This window comes from Monodon monoceros, unplaced genomic scaffold (assembly GCF_005190385.1).
Source record: "Monodon monoceros isolate NGI ecotype Baffin Bay Population unplaced genomic scaffold, NGI_Narwhal_1 Super_Scaffold_1, whole genome shotgun sequence".
Taxonomy (NCBI): Eukaryota; Metazoa; Chordata; class Mammalia; order Artiodactyla; family Monodontidae; genus Monodon; species Monodon monoceros.
The window spans coordinates 80,828,502-80,850,642 of NW_021703765.1; the positions used below are offsets into that span (position 1 = coordinate 80,828,502).

General features: G+C 39.8%; 1 protein-coding gene and 1 non-coding gene across 2 annotated transcripts; one reads left to right on the forward strand and one right to left on the reverse strand.

The window, feature by feature from the left end:
- The first annotated feature begins 103 nt into the window (after positions 1 to 103).
- On the forward strand, positions 104 to 21,871 carry GTF2H3 (general transcription factor IIH subunit 3). Its single transcript, XM_029231317.1, has 13 exons — positions 104 to 169; positions 3,183 to 3,262; positions 9,133 to 9,239; positions 9,633 to 9,799; positions 12,016 to 12,078; positions 12,962 to 12,991; positions 13,140 to 13,168; positions 15,944 to 16,018; positions 16,793 to 16,846; positions 20,492 to 20,560; positions 20,939 to 21,074; positions 21,188 to 21,224; positions 21,312 to 21,871. The coding sequence occupies exons 1-13, from the start codon at positions 157 to 159 to the stop codon at positions 21,379 to 21,381; spliced, it is 930 nt and encodes a 309-aa protein (XP_029087150.1). The 5' UTR covers positions 104 to 156; the 3' UTR covers positions 21,382 to 21,871.
- On the reverse strand, positions 13,676 to 13,780 carry LOC114902339. The gene has a single exon (XR_003795481.1). It is a non-coding gene; the product is annotated as a U6 spliceosomal RNA (small nuclear RNA).
- Positions 21,872 to 22,141: the final 270 nt, after the last annotated feature.

A 22,141-nucleotide genomic window follows, 5' to 3' on the forward strand; every position in this document is an offset into this window, starting at 1 on the left:
CACTTCCGGCGCCTTGGGGGCGGGGCTGTGGCTACGGCTCGCGGCCCGAGCCCAGCATTCTCTTACGTCACTCGGAGGCGCCGGAAGTTGGGGTGCGCCGTACCCCGGAGGCCCGCTTGACTGCAAGTGGCTGTTCGCTGAGGGACACGGGCAGCTATGGTCTCAGACGGTGAGGGCTGTGATGGCGGGACCCGGACCCCGGGGCTGAGCAGACTTTACCCGGCCAGGACCGGCCAAATGGAGTATCAATGTATTCTGGGGGCTGGGTGGAGCTTGTTTGGTCTTTAGAGGAGTAGCGAATGTACTCATTCAGTAAATATTTTTGGAGCGCCTCTTGTGTGCCCGGCGTTATTTCATGCCCTGGGAGATACATAGAGAACGTTACAGACTCGTGGAGGTTACCGTCTAGTGAGCGAGACAGACAGTAGGCAAGTAAATAAAAATAATTTCGAAGGGTGACAAGAGCTGTGACGACAATATAAAGTGATGATGGGTTCGATTGTGATTAGGAGATGATCAAGAAGGAGCTGCTTTCGATAGGGGTCCAGGGAAGACCAGTGATATTGAAACTAAGACTTGAGTGACTTTATAAAGACCCTGTGGCAAGTTGAGCCACTACATTGCAATGGGAAGACGGAAAGGGGGCACCCGGGGGTAGAGGAAGGCGGAGAGACTTTCGTTCATACATTAAGCTACCAGTTATAGAGCCTGATATCTTAAAGGGAGAAAAAAGGCCAGGGTGGTGGGAGTAGGGTGGGCTAGAAGGATGAGATCAGGGAGCTAGCCAGGTGCAGAGCCCTTGTGGGGCTTGATCTCTATTTTAAGTGTAATACAAAGCCATTTTAGGGCTTTAAGCAAGGTAGGTTTACTATCTGATTTACGATTTTTTTTTTTTTTTGGCCACGCAGTATTTTGCGGGATCTTAGTTCCCCGACCAGGGATAGAACCTGTGCTCCCTGCAGTGGAAGCGTGGAGTCCTAACCACTGGCCCTCCAGGGAAGTCCCTGATTTATGATTTTAAAAGATTACTTTGGCTGCTGTGTGGGAAATGGACTGCGGAGAGCAAGAGTAGAAATAGGTCCTTTCAGAGGCCATAACAATTGTGCACGCATCCTTCATCTGTTTTAATCAATATCACAGCCCTGCGAGGGATGCAGACCTTGTATGGCCCCTGTCTACAAATGCGGAGGTAGAGACCCAAAGAAGGAGATTCATAGGGACATTCCATGTGTATATGGATACACACCTCTCCTGACAGGCAGCACTTTCTGTTTTTCTCAGGCTTGATAGTAGCAAGGAAGGCCCTGAGAGTTGGGAGGTGGGACCTGATGGAGAATAAGGCCAAAGGCTTTTGGGTAGAGGAGTGAGGGCCTGTGGGAGACACAATTAAGTGCCTCTTCTGTGCCAGGCACTTTCTTCCGTGATTTATGCAACATTACGTTATTCATTCCTCATTCTTTGAGGAGTCCACGGTTTAGAGGGCAGAGCTGGGAAGAGAGATCAGAAACACAGCTAAGTGTAAAATGAGGTAGTGAGTGCTGTCATGAGAAGAGAAGTGATGCTGTTGGTGTTCAGAAGTAGGCAGTGGGGCTTTGAAAAGCCACAGTCATTAGAGTCAAGCAGATCTGTCTTCAAAGTTGGGTGTTAGCTTTGCTACTTGCTAGCAGGCCATGTGACTTAGAGCAAGTTACTTTCTCTTGCAAAAGAGAAATACCATGTTTCCCCTAATCTAAGATAGTATTGATTATGAAATGTGCTTTTATTTTATTTAATATACCACTAAGAGAAAATAAAATGTGATCAGTCATAAGGGTAAGATACCTCAGTTCAGCATCTGTCAAACTTAAAAAAAAAAAAAGAAAAGAAAAGAAAGGAAGGAGTACATCTTATAAGTGGTGAAAGATAGCAAAAGATAGCAATAAGTCCCTTGCTGAGTTGTCAGCTTGGGATGGGATGATAGGATTACATGTGCCGCACCTGATGCAGAGGGGCTGAGATTTCCAGTCTCCTGAGATGGGGGAGCCAGGACCTGTCGGAAGACCTAGGGAGGACTTCTGGGTGAAGACGTAGCATTGGTTTGGGGCCTTAGAGAGTAAATAGGATTTGGGTATGTAAGCAGACATCAAAGATGGGGTGGGATTATCCTGATATAGGGAACAGGGAACTGGAGGGTGGAAAGTATGGGGGCAGGAAAGGCATTGTTGCTTTTTGCTATTAAATGAACATCCTGGGTTTTTCGTAACAGTGTGTGCTTATGGGTTCATATGTCTGTCACCTCAGAATGTAGGCTCCTTGAGGGCCTGGACTCAGTATCCTCAACACCTATCCCCAACACCTAACACTGGTACTTAGTGTAGATGTTTGTTGAATGAATATAATATAATAATATATTAAGTTAGCCTCTTTAGTTGTGTCTGTCACTTTGTAGAGAGTAGCCTAATTTTTTTCACAGTAAAATCTTGACATAGCAAGTGCTTTCCACTCTGGTTTTCACCTGTTTTTTCTTTTTTCTTTTTTTTTGGCCTCACGGTTTATGGGATTTAAGGTCCCCGACTAGGGATCGAACCTGGGCCCTCTGTAGTGAGAGCTCGGAGTCCTAACCACTGGATCGCCAGGGAATTCCCCTCGTTTTCACCTTTTAAAGATTGGTTCCTAAGTATAATTGGCCTTGCTGCTAGGTGATTTGTTGGACTTGGAGCCAAACTGATTCTGTGTCTCCCTTTAAATCTACCCCCCCCCCCGCCATTCCATGCCTGAAATTCTACTAGTGATTCTAACTACTGGTTAATCAGTGCTTTCTGTCCTTGACCAGCCATTTAAAATGCATATGTCTTTGGATTCATAAAATAGATATTTATTGATCATCCACCACATGCTAGGCATTGTGCTCGGAGCAGAGGATAAGCAGTGACAAAAGAAACAAAAATCCCCCCTCACAAAGCTTACATTCTAGTGCATGAAAGGTACAGATGTACAGGAGGCAAGCAAGAGCTTGCTAAGGGCCCCCAGAGCTTTAAATCTTTAAAAGAACTTAGCCTTGTGTTAATTTCATGATTGTAGGGTGATAAACATGTAAAGGCATGTAGTGGTTCTTGCTCTGGATCTAATTTACAAATCGAGAATATTAGCTTTGTTTCACTTTTATGAGGCTAATGTTTTTTATTTTTTGTTAATATTTTCAGAAGATGAATTGAATCTTCTGGTTATCATAGTTGATACCAACCCAATTTGGTGGGGAAAGCAAGCATTAAAGGAATCTCAGGTAAGATTGCTTGAGAAGGCTTTTGGATAATTCTGGTTTGACTGAGTATATGTTTATGTTGCCTTTTTATTAAGGTATAATTTACATATCATAAAATTCACCCATTATAATGTACAGTTCAGTGTTTTTTTAAAGTAAAAATCACAGTAAAGTTGTTTAACCATCACCACAATTCCATTTTAGAACATTTCTATTTCCCCCAAAAGTTCCCTTGTGCCTGTTTGCAGTCACTGCTTCTACCCCCTAGTTGTAGGCAACCACTGATCTACTTTCTGTCTCTATGTTGACTTTCCTGGACATTTCATATATCGATTCCATATAATATGTAGTCTTTTTTAAAAAACACTTTCTATTTTGAAATATATTGTTTTGAAATAGTTACAGACTCACAGGAAATTATAAAAGTGGTACAGAGAGGTCCTGTGTGCCCTGGCTTCAGCGTCTCCCAGTAGTAACATCTTATATAACTGTAGTGCAATAGCGAAACCAGGAAATTGACATCAGTACCATCTACAGCCTTTATTCAAATCACAGCAGTTTTGCATCCACTTGTGTGTGTATGTTTAGTTCTTGCAGTCTTATCACATGTAAGATTTGTGTAACCCCAACCAGAATCAAGATACAGAGCTGGAAAAAAATAAAAAATAAAAAGATACAGAGCTGTTTCATCGCACAGGAGCTCCCTGGTGGGGGCATCCTTCACGGTTGCTGTAACTTTCTAGTCCCTGGTACTAATCTACTAATCTGTTCTTCATCTCTAGAATTTTGTTATGTAAATAGATCAGACAGTATGCAACCTTTGAGACTGGCTTTTTTTCACTCAGCATAATGCCCGTGATCTATTCAAGTTGTTCCATGTACAAAAGTTTCTCCTCTTTATTGCTGAGTAGTAGCCCATGGTGTGATGTACCATAGTTTGTATAATCATTCACCTATCAAAGCACATTTGGGTGGTTTCCAATTTTTGGCTGTTACGTAAAAAGCTGCTCTGAAAATCTATATACAGGTTTTTGTGTGGATGTAAGCTTTCATTTCTCTGGGATAAATGCCCAGAAGGGCAACTGCTGGGTCGTATGTTAATCACATGTTTGATTTTATAAGAAACTGCTTTACTGTTTTCCAGAGTGGCTATACCATTTTACATTCCCACCAGCAAAGTATGAGAGGTCCAGTTCTTTGTATCTTTACCAGCATTTGCTGTTGTGACTTTTTTATGTTAGCTGTTGTTATTATTAGCCGCACCTTGCAGCATGCAGGATTTTAGTTCCTCAACCAGGAATTGAACCTGGGCCCTCAGCAGTGAAAGCGCAGAGTCCTAACCACAGGACCACCAAGGAATTTGCTCATTAGCGTTTTATCAGTTTTCATCAGACAAGTTTTGTAGATTTATACCTAAATACATGTTTTTTAGCAATTGTAAATGAGTAGTATGTTTCAAATTTTGGTTGCCACCTGTTTAATATTAGTATATAGAAATATGATTGATTTTTGTGTGTTGCTCCTATATGCTGGGACTTTGCTTAACTTATTTATTAGTCCTAGCAATGTTTTTTTTTTTTCTTGTGGTACGCGGGCCTCTCAATGTTGTGGCCTCTCCCGTTGCGGAGCACAGGCTCCAGACGTGCAGGCTCAGCGGCCATGGCTCACGGGCCCAGCCGCTCCGCAGCATGTGGGATCTTCCCAGACTGGGGCACGAACCCGTGTCCCCTGCATCGCCAGGTGGACTCCCAGCCACTGTGCCACCAGGGAAGCCCCCCTAGCAGTGTTTTTGTAGATTCCTTGGGATTTTCTAAATAGACAGTCATGTCATCTGCAAGTAGGCACAGTTTTATTTTTTTCCTTTCCAATGCACATACCTTTTATTTTCTTCTCTTGCTTTATTGTACTAATAAGACTTACAGTACTACATTCAGGAAGAGTGGTGAGAGTGGACATCCTTACCTTGCTCCTGATCTTAGAGGGAAGCATTCAGTCTTTCATTGTTAAGTATGGTGTAATTTGTAGCTTTTTTTTGTAGATGCTCTTCATCAAGTTCAGGAAGTTCTCTTCCTAGTTTTGCTTGGAGATTTTTATCATGAACGGATGTTAAGTTTTGTCAAATGATCTTTCTGCATCAATTAATGATTTTTCTCTTTAGCCTGTCAATATGGTGGATTACACTGATTGATTTTCAAATATCGAACCAGCTTTGCATTCCCAGAAGAAACCCCACTTGGATTCAGTTTTTATTTATTTTATGATAGATGCTGGTCTGTAGTGTTTTTTTTCTTTTTTGTACTGTGTTTCGCTGATTTTGGCTTAAGGGTGATACTGCCTTCATAAAATGAATTGGGAAGCGTTCTCTTCCGTTTTCTGGAAGAGATTATTTAGAGTTGGTATCAGTTCTTTAAACTTTTGGTATAGTTCTCCAATGAAATTGTCTGGACCTGGAGATTGCTTTTTGGTGAAGTTTTAAACTATGAATTAAATTTCTTTAATAGTAATTAAACTATTTGAATGATTTTTTCATATTGGGTGAGTTTTGGTAATAGGTAGTCTTTTGATTTTGGCTTTTTTCACTTAGCATAATATTTTTCAGGTTCATCCATGTTGTAGCATATATTGGTGGTTCCTTTTTATTACTGAACAGTATTTTATAGTATGAATATACCTCTTGCTTCCCTGGTGGCGCAGTGGTTGAGAGTCCGCCTGCCTATGCAGGGGACACGGGTTCGTGCCCCGGTCCAGGAAGATCCCACATGCCGCGGAGCGGCTGGGCCCGTGAGCCATGGCCGCTGAGCCTGCATGTCCGGAGCCTGTGCTCCGCAACGGGAGAGGCCACAACAGTGAGAGGCCCGCGTACCACAAAAAAAAAAAAAAAAAAAAGCTGCTTTGAATGAATATACCTCTTGTTTATCTGTTCACAGACGTTTAGATTGTTCCCCCTTTTTGACTATTATGAATAATGCTGGTAATTCACAAACAAGTCTTTGTATGAGCATATGTTCGCATTTCTCTTGAATAGTTAGAGACCTATGAGTTGAATTACTGGGTAATATGGTAAGTTTAGACTGAACTTTTTAAGACGTTGCCAAACTTTTCAAAAGTTGGTACACCCTGGAACTTCCCTGGTGGTGCAGTGGTTAAGAATCCACCTGCCAATGCAGGGGACACGGGTTCGAGCCTTGGTTCAGGAAGATCCCACATGCTGCAGAGCAACAAAGACTGTGCACCACAACTACTGAGCCCGTGAGCCACAACTACTGAAGCCCACGCACCTAGAGCTGGTGCCCCGCAACAAGAGAAGCCACCACGATGAGAAGCCCATGCACTGCAATGAAGAGTAGCCCCCACTCGCCACAACTAGAGAAAGCCAGCCCACAGCAACGAAGACCCAACGCAGCCAAAAAATAAAATAAATAAATGAAATAAAATAAAATAAAAAGAAGTGGCCAAAAAAAAAAAAAGTTGGTACACTCTTCTCCATTCCCATCAGAAATGTATGAGAGTTCCAGTCTTTTCTTCACGTCCTTGCTGACACTTGTCTGTCTTTTTGATTATAGTCATTCTAGTGTAGGTGGTAATATCTCATTGTGGTTTTAATTTGCATTTCCCTAATGACTAATGATGTTGAGTCTTTCGTTTGTAGGCTTATTAGCCATCCATATATTTTCTTTGGTGAAGTTTGTATTCAAATATTTTGCCCAATTTAAAAATTTTTAAGTTGGACATTTTCTGAATGGTGTCTTTTTAAAAAATAACTTTATCAAGCCAGAGTTGACATACAATGAGCTGCACATGTTTAAATTGTTTACTTTGTTATGTTTTAAGTGTTTAATTTGTTATGTTTTCACTTATGTATACATTCATGAAATTATCACCACAATCAAAATAATGAACATGTAGATCCGTGAATCACCCCCAAAGTTTCTTCCTGTTCCTTTGAATTCATCCCACCCACCTCTCTGCCTGTCCCCTCCCGAGGCAACCAGTGATCTGCTTTCTGTCACTATAGATTAGTTTGCATATTTTAGGTATTTATATGTATGGAATCAAAGAGTTTTTTGGTTTTTTTTGTTTTTTTTTTTTCTTTTTTGGTCTGGTGTTTTCACTCAGCATAATTATTTTGAAATTTGTCCATGTTGCTACATGCATCAGTAGTTCATTTCTTTTTATTGCTGAGTAGAATTCCATTGTACAGCTAGACCAGTATATCACTGCATATTACCATATTCTCCAGGAAGACTGTCTTATTTTGAACTCTCATCAGTGGTGTATGAGGATTCTGGGTTTTTTTTTTTTTTTTTGGTACCAACACAAGATGCTCTGTTTCCTTATTTTATCTTTTGCCAGTATGATGTACCAAAATGATCTCAATTTGCTTTTCGTATATTTAATGGTCCTTTGTATTTCTCCTCTGGGGCATTGCCCATTTTTCTCTTTGCATATTCCTTTTATTTATTTGTTTTTAATGGTTTGTGGACACTCTTTATATTAAAGGTTAACTCATCTGTCATACGTTGCAATTATTTTTTTCCAGTTTGTAATTTGCCTCTCACTTTTTTTTTTTTTTTGCGGTACGCGGGCCTCTCGCTGTTGTGGCCTCTCCCCTTGCGGAGCACAGGCTCTGGACGCGCAGGCTCAGCGGCCATGGGTCACGGGCCCAGCCGCTCCACGGCATGTAGGATCTTCCCGGACCGGGGCACGAACCCGCGTCCCCTGCATCGGCAGGCGGACTCTCAACCACTACGCCACCAGGGAAGCCCTCACTTTTTTTGTTTAGTCTTTTTTTTTTGCCATACAGAAATTTTAATAGGTTTGTTTTACATTTTCAAAAATAGAATGAGTGAAATTTATCAGTTTTATTTTCTGCTTGAAGTATTTCTTTAAGAGAAACATGCTTTATTACATGATTATAAAAATATCCACCTGTAATTTTTTAGTAATATTAGTACTTGTCGGAATGTAAACTCCATGAAAGAAGGGGTCTTCGCCTGGCACATAATAGGTGCTCAGGATACTTAATGAATGAATTCAGAAGTTTTACAATTACCAATTTAATCAGTATATATTAATTGTCTATTCCATGTGTAGCAATAGTAATTTTATCATAGAAGTTGTGATATGTTTGCTATTCCCTGAATGTTATGCAGAAAACATTTGTGGAATATTGTAGTGATGTAGAATTGGTTTCATAAGTAAAATTAGAAAACTATAGTTTCTTTTTTTCAGGTTTATCCATATTTTTGCTATGAATATATTTATTTATGAATAAATAGGTTGTATCAATTAACAGTATAACAGCTGGAAAAATAACAGTGAAAATGAATGTCTTTGCATATGATTTCTTGTCTCAGTTGGAATTTTTGTCTTTCTTGGGTTTATATTTCAAATTGGACTGTTTTCATTATCGTGGAGGATGAAAATGCAGCAGGTAGACAGTTATGTAAGGGAGGAGAAAAAGTAAGGGCAATTCTCTATAACCAGTATTAGTAAAGATTGATGCTACTGACTAAATTATATTTAGGTCATCTCTAGCACAAATCAGTCATCATGTTTATAAAAAAGGACCATATCTCCTTACTTCCCCAGTTCAATCCCATCCCCCAACAGCAATTCTTCCTTCATTTTGCTCTGCTCCGTGGGATCTGACCTACCATGTGTTGTTTTTCTAAGCAAGTCAGAAATGGGCAAGTCTGTGCTGTTCAGTATTGGAAAACTGTAGGTTTCAAATGTTTTCGCTTATGACTTTGGAGGGGGGGGAGCTCCAGAGCAAATTTTTAGAAGTGAATAATTGTCTAAAATTTAAATGAAATCTTAATCATTTCAAGACCTGACATAGCTATTTGGATAGCTAATTTACCTTTCTTTTGTCTTCTGTTTTTCAACAGTTTACTTTATCAAAATGCATAGATGCAGTGATGGTGCTAGGAAATTCTCATTTATTCATGAATCGTTCCAACAAACTTGCTGTGATAGCAAGTCACATTCAAGAAAGGTATGACCATTATGATTACGCTTCCTGTTCAGTGCTTAGGGACCCTTGTACCAGATATTACTGGGGTAGATAAATATACCTCAAATAATAAACTAGTAGTAGGTAAGAATTTGGTATGAAGCATTTCAAGAGACGGTAACCCAGTACCTTCTTTATTCTTCTCGTTTTTTAAGAAAACAGTGGAATCATCAAGATATTCTGTGGTGGTAGACTCATGTTTGCCCACTTGCCTATTTTCTGCATTCTTTAAAACTGAAATTTATTATGGAATCTTGAGAGTCTGGAATTGGTGTGGTTTTTGTTATGTGTGCTGGATTTCACTTTGATGTTTAGTGAGGGCTTCAAGTCCTGGTGTAACTAGGTTCTTTTTGGTGTTTTGTTTTTCTGTTTCAGTCGATTCTTATATCCTGGAAAGAATGGCAGACTCGGAGACTTCTTTGGAGACCCTGGCAACGCTTCTTCTGAATTTACTCCCTCAGGAAGCAAAGACGGAAAATATGAGTTGCTAACAGCAGCAAATGAAGTTATTGTTGAAGAGATCAAAGATCTAATGACCAAGAGTAACTGCTTTCAGCTTTTTTTTTTCTTCCATTATTGCTGTTTGCAAGTGGAGTTGAGTGTGGAGGTCCTTGAGGCTTTGAGTCCAAAACTTTGAGGATCTCGATACTATTTACTTCATTCTCTCTTTTAAAAAATCTTTTCCATCAAAGCCTGTGCATTAGCTGCTTGACCTCTGCAGCATTGACCCTGTTCGCCATCCTCCGCTTCTTAAAATACTCTGGTTTCTGAGGATAGCCTGTTGACCTATTTTTCCTCTTTTTTGGACCATCCTTTCTTCCATTTCTGACTTTTTCTTCTTTCAACTATATTCATTTTTTTATTCTGCTGGGTTATTATTTTCTCCCTCTGCGTGTTCTCATCCACTCTTGTCATTAATTATCATTTATTTATGAACACTTCCCAGTTTTTGTCTCTAATCTAACCTTTCTTTCAATTTGCAAATGTCTCCACTTAAATGTCCCACAGTCTCATTAACACGGCCCAGACCAGTTTCATTGTCTTTTCTCTCAGACCACCATTTCCATTTCCTATTTCTGTCACCCCCCCAGCCACCTACTTTTCCAAAATTTTCTGTTTTGACTCCTTCCTCCTCATCCAACATCTAGTCAGCTATGAGATCCTATTAATCTATCCTCAGCAGTATCTCCAAAGTCTGACCCCTTATTACCTGCCATCTAGCTGAGCCTTGGCAGTGCTGACATGTTGGGCTGGGTAATTCTTTATTGTGGGGCTTTCCTGTGCTGTGAAGGATACTTAGCAGCATCCCTGGCCTCAACCAACTGGATGCTGTAATATCCCCCGGTTGTGAGAACCAAATGTCTCCTGTGGGGCACAGTTGCCCAGGTGGAGAGCCTTTGCTCTAGATCGTTGTTACTAACTTCTTAACCGACTCCTGTCTCTCTCCGTTCCAGTCTTTCTACTCAGCATCTAGAGGTATCATCTTAAATATCAGAGCTGCTCTTCCTGCCCTTAAAGACCTTTTGCTGATTCCCTGTTGCCTGCAGGCAGTGGTTTCAGTCTGTCTCCTGTGTCCAAATCACCTGTAGGGAAAAGGCAGTTCTAGAGACAGAAAGTGGATTAATGATTTCTTCTGGGGCTGGGGAGGAGCAGAGAAGTGATGGGAATGGGCCCAAGTGATCTTTCGGGGTGATGGAAATGTTCTACAGTTGGATTGTGGCGAGGATTTACATCCCTATAAATTTACTAAAAATCATTGACTTGTGTGCTTAAAAAGATAATTTTGTGATCTGTAAGTTATACCCCAATAAAAATGTTAAAAATCACCTGGAGGGCTTGTTAAAATGAAATACTGAACCCCACTCCATAGTTTCTGATTCACTGGGTTTAGGGAGGGCCCAAGAATTTGTGTTTCTATTGAGTTCCCTGGTGATATTCCTACAGCTGGTTCTCGAATCATGTTTTGAGCAACCACTGGCCCCCAGGGCAAAGTCCCAACTTCTCAGTATAGTGTTCCAGACCTTTCCTGGTCTGACCTCCCCGTGGGGTATCAGTGCTCCTGGACCAGTTGCAGGCCCTGTTCGCACAGCGTGTCAATCTGGGCTCCCCACCTTCTTGTGCTGAAGGTATAGAATTTTTATTTTTATGAGAGTGACTGTTTTTCACTCAAGTCTCCAAATAAGTTGTAAACCTTGTCCCTGCCTCCCATAGCCAGGGCACTTTCTCCAGTCCTCTTTTCACAGCTTTCCCAGGCAGGTGGGAGGCAGTGGGAAGGGCTCGGGGCCTGGCCAGGGGCCACTGTCCAGGCTGCCTGCAGTTGCACAGGGCCTCTGCTACTGCTTAGGTCATTGAGCAACCACAACCTTCCCCAGTAACACCAGGATATTTTTTATTATCTGTTTTTTATAACATAAAATTTACCATTTTAACCATTTTTAAGTGTACAGGTCAGTGGCGTTAAGTACATTCGTGCTGTTGCGCAAAATCACCACTGTCCATTTCCAGAACTGTTTCATCATCGAAAACTGAAACTTTATACCCATTAAACAACAACCCCCCATTCCTGCCCCTTCAGCCCCCAACCACTGGGGTATTTTAAATTGAGAAAATGTTTAAAAATTGCTTATCTATGTTTTTAAACCCAGTTTGAAAATGCCATCTGATTTCATTCATGAAGAAGAATGCTTTGGTTTGAAAATGATTTTAGGTCAAGAAAGGACCTAAAAATTCCCTTTTTAATGTTTTTTGTTATCTACAGGTGACATAGAGGGTCAACATACAGAAACTCTGCTGGCAGGATCCCTTGCCAAAGCTCTTTGCTGTATCCTTTGTGTTTTAATCATTCAGAAGGTGTTTTCTTGTAATAAAGAGATCTGAACTTGTGATAGTTCTCAGAACCTTGGGTGCCCATGTTAATGGAAGGCATGTGTATTCTAAAGTGGTAGATAATCAAAAAGTAGTTTATCTTGGCTTTGACATGTTTTTAGGACAAGCTAAGAACAAGAAGACTCTAGTTTCTCCAGCATGTCTTGCTCGTAATGCATTGTTCCTCAGGATGCTTCTTTGCTTCTTATTAGACAAATTAAAAAAAATATTTTTTCGTCTCTCGTGTTGGAAGCAGGGTTTGATTTAAAAAGCCATTTACTAACCATGGGGCTTATTAAATGAGTAGCTGCTTCTCTACGGGAGAATGCATTATTTTGCACACCTTTATAAGCATTTTGATTATGTTTGTGTGATATTTTCTCAGTCTTAAGTAATTTAGTTTGTTAGTTTTGTACAATATTGAGTCTGTCCAGACCTTGATTGGGGGTGTCTGATCATCTGGGTATGCTTTTCAAATTCATTATCTCATTTGATGGTGTATTGATTTACTTGTGTTCCCAGTATTCAAATCCAGGACATGGTGGATAATCATAGAACAAGCAGGTGGATAATCAAAGAACAATCAAATCTACTAATTTTAATTTTCTGGGATAAAGATCATATTTTGGTCGGGTTACAAAGCCCACTTGATTACAGAGTTAGTAATTGGAAGCTCCCAATCAGTCTTGTTTTATGTGTTTATTGTGGGCCTTGGAGCTTTTCCTTTTTTCAGCTGGGTGGATGCTGGATTTATTTAACTAAAATTGAGGTTATTTTTCTGTTTACTATTAGTATTTATGAAATAATATTTTTAAATTCCTTAATGCTAAGAAAATAAGACATTCATAGAATGAGCAAGGATGTTAAAGGTAGGCGCCTACATTCTTCTATGAGACTGTAATCTTTATTTTACTACTATAACTTTCAGGTACTGTTTAAAAATTGGTGAGAAAACCTTATATGTAATATGTTTAATAAGATTCAGTTAAATTGTACACTGTTTTTATCTCTTTATAGATAATCAGGAAATGAAATCAAGGATATTGGTAAGATTAAAAAGATATCAGAACGATGTTTTTATACCAGCTAAAGCCAATTAGAAAACATAATGGGAAATAAGACCCATTTATAATAGAAACAATAATTATTAAGTACCCAGAATTAATTAACAAGGAATACGTAAAATTGATTATGATGAAAAACGAAAATTCTGAGAGACATGAAATAATAAATGGAGAGCCATATTTTTTTCTTTTTAAAATTCGTACTTTATTATTTATTTATTATTATTGTTTTTAACATCTCTGTTGCAGTATAATTGCTTTACAATGGTGTGTTAGTTTCTGCTTTATAACAAAGTGAATCAGCTATACATATACATATGTCCCCATATCTCCTCCCTCTTACGTCTTCCTCCCTCCCACCCTCCCTATCCCACTCCTCTAGGTGGACACAAAGCACCAAGCTTATCTCCCTGTGCTATGCGGCTGCTTCCCACTAGCTATCTATTTTACATTTGGTGGTATATATATGTCCATGCCACTGTCTCACTTAAAAATATGGAACGCTTCATGAATTTGCATGTCATCCTTGCGCAGGGGCCATGCTAATCTTCTCTGTATGGTTCCAATAAAATTTGTATTTTTTTTAAATTGAAGTATAGTTGACATACAATATTATTTATGTTACAGGTGTATGATACAGTGATCCACAATTTCTAAAGGTTATACTCCATTTATAGTTATTATAAAATATTGGCTATATTCCCCATATTTTTGTACAGTTGTACAGTGTATCCTTGTAGCTTATTTTATGCATAATAATTTGTACCTCTTACTACTTTACCCCTATATTGTCCCTCCCCTCTTCCCTCTGCCCACTGGTAACCACTAGTTTTTGGAGATCCATACTTTATTCTTCAATGTCAATTTTTCCAATATTAAACTGTAAGTTCAATGCAATCTCAGAATATTAATCAGATTTTTTTTTCCTGGCAGAGTGGGAGGATTTAAGAAAGTCAACAGTTTATCTGAAAGAATAAATCAATGAGAATAGCCAGGAGCTTTCTGAAAGAAAATGGTAGGCAGGAACTTGCTCCAGTTGACTTAAAGAAAGACACACAACATAAGAGTTGTGAGTTGTAAGTTTTATCCAGAGTCTTACTGAGGATTATAGCCCAGGAGACAGCCAGTCAGCTGTGAGGAAACTGCCCCAAAGAGGTAGGGGAGAAGCCAGTTTATATGTGATTTTTTGGCTAGGAAATTCATGCAGTCAAGCATATATCTTGGTAAAAGATTACTGCTAATCACGAAGAACAGATATCTCAAGTTAGTGATTTTAGTGCTTTTCTATTTCTTTTTTCAGTTCTTGTCTGCGAAGAGGCAAGAATCTGGGGTCATTGAAATTCTTCCTGAGATATGCATCTAACTATCTAAAGGCCTATTTATCCAAAGCACAGAGTCCCTCATCCTGTTTTTCATCCTGAACTCCTCTCAGGGTGCGCTGTCGGTGGGCAGCTGCAGTGAGTTACCCGTTAACCCTTGTAGAACTGGGTAGTGAGCAGTTCTCTTTGTTCTTCTTTGTGCACACTCCTTTAGGCATTAAAACACATTATAAAGCTACAGTAACTGTGGTTCTGATATAGTAAGTAGTAGGCAAACAGATAATGGAAAAGACTAGAGTCCAGAAACCAGGTACAGTGGGGTTTGACATATGATAAACGAAACACTTCAAGTTAGTGGGAGGGAAATGGATTATTCAATAAAAGGTACTGGGCCAGTTGATTGGCCATTTGCGGGAAAGCAAAGCTAGATCTCACTGCTTATACCTAAACACGTTCTAGTAAAGATCAAACATTTCAATGTAAAAATTCAAGTCATAAAAGCTCTAGAAGAAAATATCTGTTTATAGTCTTGTGTTGATGAGTATCTTGCTAAGCATGATATGAAACTTTAAAAGGAAGCGTAAGACCTCAAAAAAATAAACCCCCCAAAACAAGGATGGGAAAAAAAAAACTATTAGGAAAAAGTACTTTCAGTACAGCTACCTGACGGGATTAATGTAATATTTCTAAAATAAAAAAGAGCTCTTGTAAATTAATTTTTAAAAGTCAGGGTTGACTCTAAAGAAACAAGTGGGAAACGAGCAATCTGCAGAAGAGGAAATGAAAATGACCAGTTAGCATTTGGAAATATGGTCAGCCCTACTAGTGGTTATTCCCTTGCATCGCCCATGGGAGGATAAACTGGTACAGCTTTTCTGGAGGGCAGTTCGGTAATATGTGTCAAAATTAAATGTGCAGACACTTCAGTAATCTCACTGATGATTTTAGGAGCTAATGGGAGAGTTGTGCAAAGGGTAGATGAGAGTGTTCGTTAGAGCATTGTCTAAAACCGAGGTTTGGAAACTGCTTCAGTGTCTTCTATAGATAATTGGTTCAACGGTGGAAATCTATGAACTCAGCATGAAGGATGGTTACATCCAAATTTATTGATGTAAGATTTTCCCCCCAGATATTGTGGACTGAAAAAGCAGGTTGCAGAACACTAGATAGAGTATCATCCTGGGGGGTGTATGTGTGAGTATATATACATGGCCACGTAAGTGTTCTTTAGAAACTATTAACAAGGGTTATTTCTTGAGGGATAGGATTTGGGGGAGATTTTTGCAGTCATCTTTACAGTTTTAGGTATTATTTAATAATAACTTCAAAGACAAATTAGAGAGATGATATTGGTTGTAATTTGTAGTATATTGTGATGACATTTGAGTGAGAATACTAGGATGTGGCTGAAAGGTATTAACATGGATGTGATTTTTAGGTTATTAAGGCTGCAGAAGACAGCACGTTGCAGTATATGAACTTCATGAATGTCATCTTTGCAGCACAGAAGCAGGTGAATTGAGAGCCTTCTTTTTAAAGAATATTGGTTCCATAATGAAGGAGTTAATTTTATTGTTTGAATGACCTACTTAGAGAGGTATCCTGACTAGATACTTATTAAGGGATAGGGAATCTGGAATCCATATTTTGTACAGTACTAGTCATTTCTGTATCTTGGGTCCTGGAGCCTTGAGAATCTGATGGGCCCCCAGAACAATCTGCTCAAGCAGTTTTGCAGATACTTTTGTGGTATTCCTGCAACCGTTTAGCCCATCCTTGGACCCCAGGCTAAGAATTCTAGGTTTTATAGTTTGCTGCATACCTTGCTTCAGTTTCTCTGTCTCTTTGCTTCAGGGAGCTCTTAAAAAGATTTGATATTTTTACTTTGCAAATAACTGAAGTGTTCAGATGAGTTATCACTAATACGTTTTCTTCTTTGATATGTTAAAAAAAAAAAACTTCCTTAAAACTTCAGTTTTAACCTGAAGTGCTACTATAGCCATGTAAAATATTCTCCATCTTGGAGTGGTAGCATGATATAGTGAAAAGACCATGGACTTTGGGGACAGGCAGACTGGGGGTGACAGCACTGCTTCCCCTTGGCTCTGTGACCACCGCCCGGCCAAGGCCTGGGTGCTTCAGCTGTAAAATGAAAATCAAATATCTACCTTGCAAAGTTATTCATGTTAAATGAGCCATTTTAAGAATAGAGTCTGGCATATAGTAGGTTCTCACTGTAAGGTAGTCATTGTTATTCCTATAATATTTTTTGAAATGTTCATTTCAGAATATTTTGATTGATGCCTGTGTGTTAGACTCCGATTCAGGACTCCTCCAACAGGTATATTTTATTTTATTTTTATTTTTTAAAATAAATTTATTTATTTATTTGTTTATTTTATTTTGGCTGCGTTGGGTCTTCGTTGCTGTGCACGACCTTTCTCTAGTTGCAGCGAGCGGGGGCTATTCTTCGTTGCAGTGTGCAGGCTTCTCATTGCAGTGGCTTCTCGTTGTGGAGCATGGACTCTAGGTGCGCGGGCTTCAGTAGTTGTGGCTCGCGGGCTGTAGAGCACAGGCTCAGTAGTTGTGGTGCATGGGCTTAGTTGCTCCACGGCATGTGGGATCTTCCCGGCCCAGGGCTCGAACCTGTGTCCCCTGCATTGGCAGGCGGATTCTTAACCACTGCACCACCAGGGATGCCCAAAAGGTATATTTTAAATGAATGCTTGGTGTTGGTGGTTATGAAAGTGTGGTGTGTTCTCTTACTTTTTGTTAAATGCTTTTCATCTACCAGTCTTCACACATTTTTATTTTTTAATATTTTATTTATTTACTTATTTAGGCTGTGCCGAGTCTTAGTTGCGGCATGCGGGATCTAGTTCCCCGACCAGGGATTGAACCTGGGCCCCTGCATTGGGAGCTCGGAGCCTTACCCACTGGACCACCAGGGAAGTCCCCACACATTTTTAGGGATTAGCCTGTATGATGCTTTAGATTAGAACACCAACATCTCTCTGGTTTCTTTGATATTTTTATTTACATTTTACACAATGATTTGATTGAATTTGTAAAAGTAATTTACACATTAAAACAAATTCAAGCAACACAGAAAAGTATTTTTTAAAAGGTAAAAAAAGGGCTTCCCTGGTGGCGCAGTGGTTGAGAGTACGCCTGCCGATGCAGGGGACACGGGTTTGTGCCCTGGCCCGGGAATGCCGCGGAGCGGCTGGGCCCGTGAGCCATGGCCGCTGAGCCTGCGCGTCTGGAGCCTGTGCTCCGCAACGGGAGAGGCCACAACGGTGAGAGGCCCACGTACCGCAAAAAAAAGAAAAAAAAAATTCCCTTCAAATCCTATCATCTGAAAGTTACTGTTGTTAGTATTAGGTGAACAGCATGACAGATCTCTCTATACATACAGATGGAAGAATAGGTCACTAAGCAAAGACTTTTATAAAAATAGGATCATATTCCAGATCTGCGCTATTCTTTATGGTAGCCATATGGCTGTTGAGCTCTTGAAATGAGTCTGATCTGAATTGAGGTGTGCATAAGTATACACACTGAATTTCAAAGACTTAGTATCGAAAAAAACAATGTAAAATATCTCATTAATGATACTTATACTGATTACATGTTAAAATGATAACATTTTGGATATATTGAGTTAAATAAAAATGCTCTTAAAATTAATTTTATTGCTTTTTTAAAAAATAAATTTAATTTTGGCTGCATTTGGTTTTCCTTGCTGTGCACGGGCTTTCTCTAGTTGCAGCGAGCGGGGGCTACTCTTTGTTTCAGTGCGCGGGCTTCTCTTGCGGTGGCTTCTCTTGTTGCAGGGCACGGGCTCTAGGTGCGTGGGCTTTGGTAGTTGTGGCACACGGGCTCAGTAGTTGTGGCTCATGGGCTCGGGCGCAGGCTCAGTAGTTGTGGCGCACGGGCTTAGTTGCTTTGCGGCATGTGGGATCTTCCCGGATCAGGGCTTGAACCCATGTTGCCTGCATTGGCAGGCGGATTCTTAACCACTGCGCCGGCAGGGAAGTCTCTTATCTCTTTATTTTTCCTTTTTTATGTGGCTAGAAAATAAAAAATTACATACGTTGCTCACATTATATTTCTGTTGGACAGCACTGTTAGATGTTACTTTTATTTTTTATTTTTATCGGAGTGTAGTTGCTTTACAATGCTGTGTTAGTTTCTACTATACAGCAAAGTGAATCAGCTATACATATACATATATCCCCTTTTTTGGATTTCCTTCCCATTTAGGTTACCACAGAGCATTGAGTAGAGTTCCCTGTGCTATACTGTAGGTTCTCACTAGTTATCTATTTTATACATAGTATCAATAGTGTATATATGTCAGTCCCAATCTCCCAATTCATTCCACTCCCCAGATGTTCCTTTTTTTTTTTTTACATTTATTTTCTTTATTTTTGGCTGCGTTGGGTCTTCGTTGCTGCACGCGGGCTTTCTCTAGCTTTGGTGAGTGGGGGCGACTTTTCATTGCGGTGCACAGGCTTCTCACTGTGGTGGCTTCTCTTGTTGCAGATCACGGGTTCTAGGCGCGCAGGCTTCAGTATTTGTGGCACGTGGGCTCAGTAGTTGTGGCTCGCGGGCTCTAGAGTGCAGGCTCAGTGGTTGTGGCGCACAGGCTTAGTTGCTCCGTGGCATGTGGGATCTTCCTGGACCAGGACTTGAAACCGTGTCCCCAGCAATGGCAGGCAGATTCTTAACCACCGCGCCACCAGATGTTATTTTTAATCAAAATATGAAACTGAATTTTACTTTAACTAAAAAGGGAAAAGAAAAAAAAACAGAAATAAGACTGAATAAATTACTAAACTTTTGATAAACGTTTTTTGACTGCAAGAAATATTATTTCCTAAAAGATTAGTTAAAATCACAAAATTGTAGAAAACTTTGAGTTTAGGTTACTGCTGGGGATGCGTGGGGAAAGGGAGATACAACCAGAAAGTACACCAGCTTCAAAGGTTCTAGAATTATCCTATTTCTTAAGCTTGATTGTAAGTGCATGGTGTTTGTTGGGAGTGTGAAAAGGTACAGCCACTTTGGAATACAGTCTGAAACTTCCTCAGAAAGTTAAACATAGAATTACCAGTTGAGCCCACAATTCCATTCTTAGATATATATATTTAAGAAAAATGAAAACGTGTCCATAAAAGATACTGTACATGAATATTCATAGCTGTGCTATTCATAATAACCCAGAAGTGGAAACAACTCAAATGCCCATCAGTAGATGAACAGATAAATAAATTGTGGTCTGTCCATGCAATGGAATATTATTTGGTCATAAAAGGGAATGAAGTACTGATACATGCTACAATATGAATATACCTTGAAAACATTATCCTAAGTGCAAGAAGTAAAAGGAAACATATTGTCTGATTCCATTTGTATGAAGTGTCCAGAATAGGCAAATCCATAGAGACAGAAAGCAGATGAGTGGTTGCCAGGGGAAAGGAGGGATGGAGAATCACTGTTAATGGGGATGGGATCTCTTTTTAGGGTGATGAAAATGTTCTGCAACTAGATAGCAGTGACAGTTGCACAACTCTGTGAATGTTCTAAAAACTAGTAAATTGTACACTTTAAAAGGGTGAGTTTAACAGCATGTGAGTTACATCTCAAACTGTTACTAAAAGACACAATGAGAATGAATAAACATGGCAAGAATAGAAATTTATCAGTAGCAAACTAACAGGAAAAAGGGCTTGTACTCTTATACTACAGTCTTCAAAGGGTGACAGGGTGTGGGCCAAGGGGAAAACGCAAGATATTTGAACATCTGAAGAGGTAGCTGCAAGTTTCTGGTCCTCCTGCACTCTGGGAAGAGATTCCCTTTTAATTTGCTGTGTCGTACCTTCCTCTCCTTTTGGAGACCTGAAGAGTTGCTGGTGAGAATGACCTCCTGCTGGAAAAGCTAAGTGAGTGCTAGTTTGGCTGAGAGCCCTTTGTCTTGCAGGCTTGTGACATCACAGGGGGACTGTACTTGAAGGTGCCTCAGATGCCCTCCCTTCTGCAGTATTTACTGGTAAGGAAATGTCAACAGTGAACCTAATGCCTTGAGTCCAGTGAGACCCCTGTTTCCTGGGGAATGAACGGGAGTAAGATGGCTGATGCCTAGTAACTGGAAGAAAGGAACAGAGGGGTGACCTAGGGAATTCGAACCTAAGGGAGTCTTTGGACCCTGTAAGCTGTATGCGGAATGTTGTATGCCTGTGTGGTGGTGCTCAATAATTGTGGAATGGCTAGAAACACATTTCTAATAGTCTATTTCTAATAGACTTTCAAGGAAAATCTAATTTAGTATTCTCAGTGTTTACTGTCTAATATCTGATATCTATGTCCTGGCTTTGGGTTGTTTTCCCTCATGTTTTAAATAAAATGTCCTTGCTTTTTTTTTAAACAGTGGGTTTTTCTTCCTGATCAAGATCAGAGGTCTCAGTTAACCCTCCCACCCCCAGTTCATGTCGACTACCGGGCTGCTTGCTTCTGCCATCGAAATCTCATTGAAATCGGCTATGTGTGTTCTGTGTGCTTGTCAAGTAAGTTCACGTAGTGCTGAGTTTTTCTGTGTTGTGGAGGAGTGTGCAGAAAACATCTCCAACTGTGTGGCTGTTAGACCGTCCTGTTCATTTTTCGTTTTTTCAATTTGCAGTATTCTGCAACTTCAGTCCTATCTGCACTACATGCGAGTAAGTATCTTTGAGGCTGTGTGGCTGGCTTGCCCTTTATAGAGATTTAGAGCATTAAAAAGTATTTCCTTCTCTGTATTATTTCAGGACAGCCTTTAAGATTTCTCTCCCTCCTGTACTGAAGGCCAAGAAAAAGAAACTGAAAATGTCCGCATGACAGTAAAAATTGTTTCCCCATTACTTAGAGCTATTAATAGAAATTATATGCAGAATCATTGTTAGGAAGGCTCTGAAAAAAATAGAGATATGTGTAAGATAAATTTTAGTGAACTTTCTTATAGGAAATATACTAAAACATCATCCTCATGCCTTGCTTCTTGGGGGCTGATTTGAGGGAGTCATTCTATGCAATATACCCTAAAATTTTTTCTGACTGGTTTTTGTCCAGAAATGGAGGACGAAAGCACAAATTTGTGATTTTTTTTTTTTAAATGAGGTGATCGTTTGTCAAAGCCATTCTGTACTGACTGATTATAAGCGTCAGCACCTACCAAGTCTAGGTTCTTACTGTGAAATGTATGATGTGAAATTTGAACACAGTGTTAGAAAAAGTGACTATTTTTGGAGTAATGGCATTAATCAAGGTGGAACATGTTACTTGAGTCAACACTTCAACAGTAGTCACATAAATAAAATCCTTGTTTTCTAGATTGAGATTTAGCTCCAGATATTAGTAGATACTTATTCTTTTGTCTGACATTAGTGCATGTTTGGTCAGAGTCACCCAAATGATAGTTTGTCACTGAATATCTCTAAAATCTGATTTTAAGTGAGTAAGGAGAGTGAGTGCAGCAGTCTGGTGGGAACTTTTTCTTTAAGAACAGTTGTGTGAAGAGCTTGTTTGTGAAAGCCAGGGTCTGGGTTCTGAGGGGGAATTTCTTGGGGAGAATGGATTCTGTACAGTGAAGTGTTGCCCT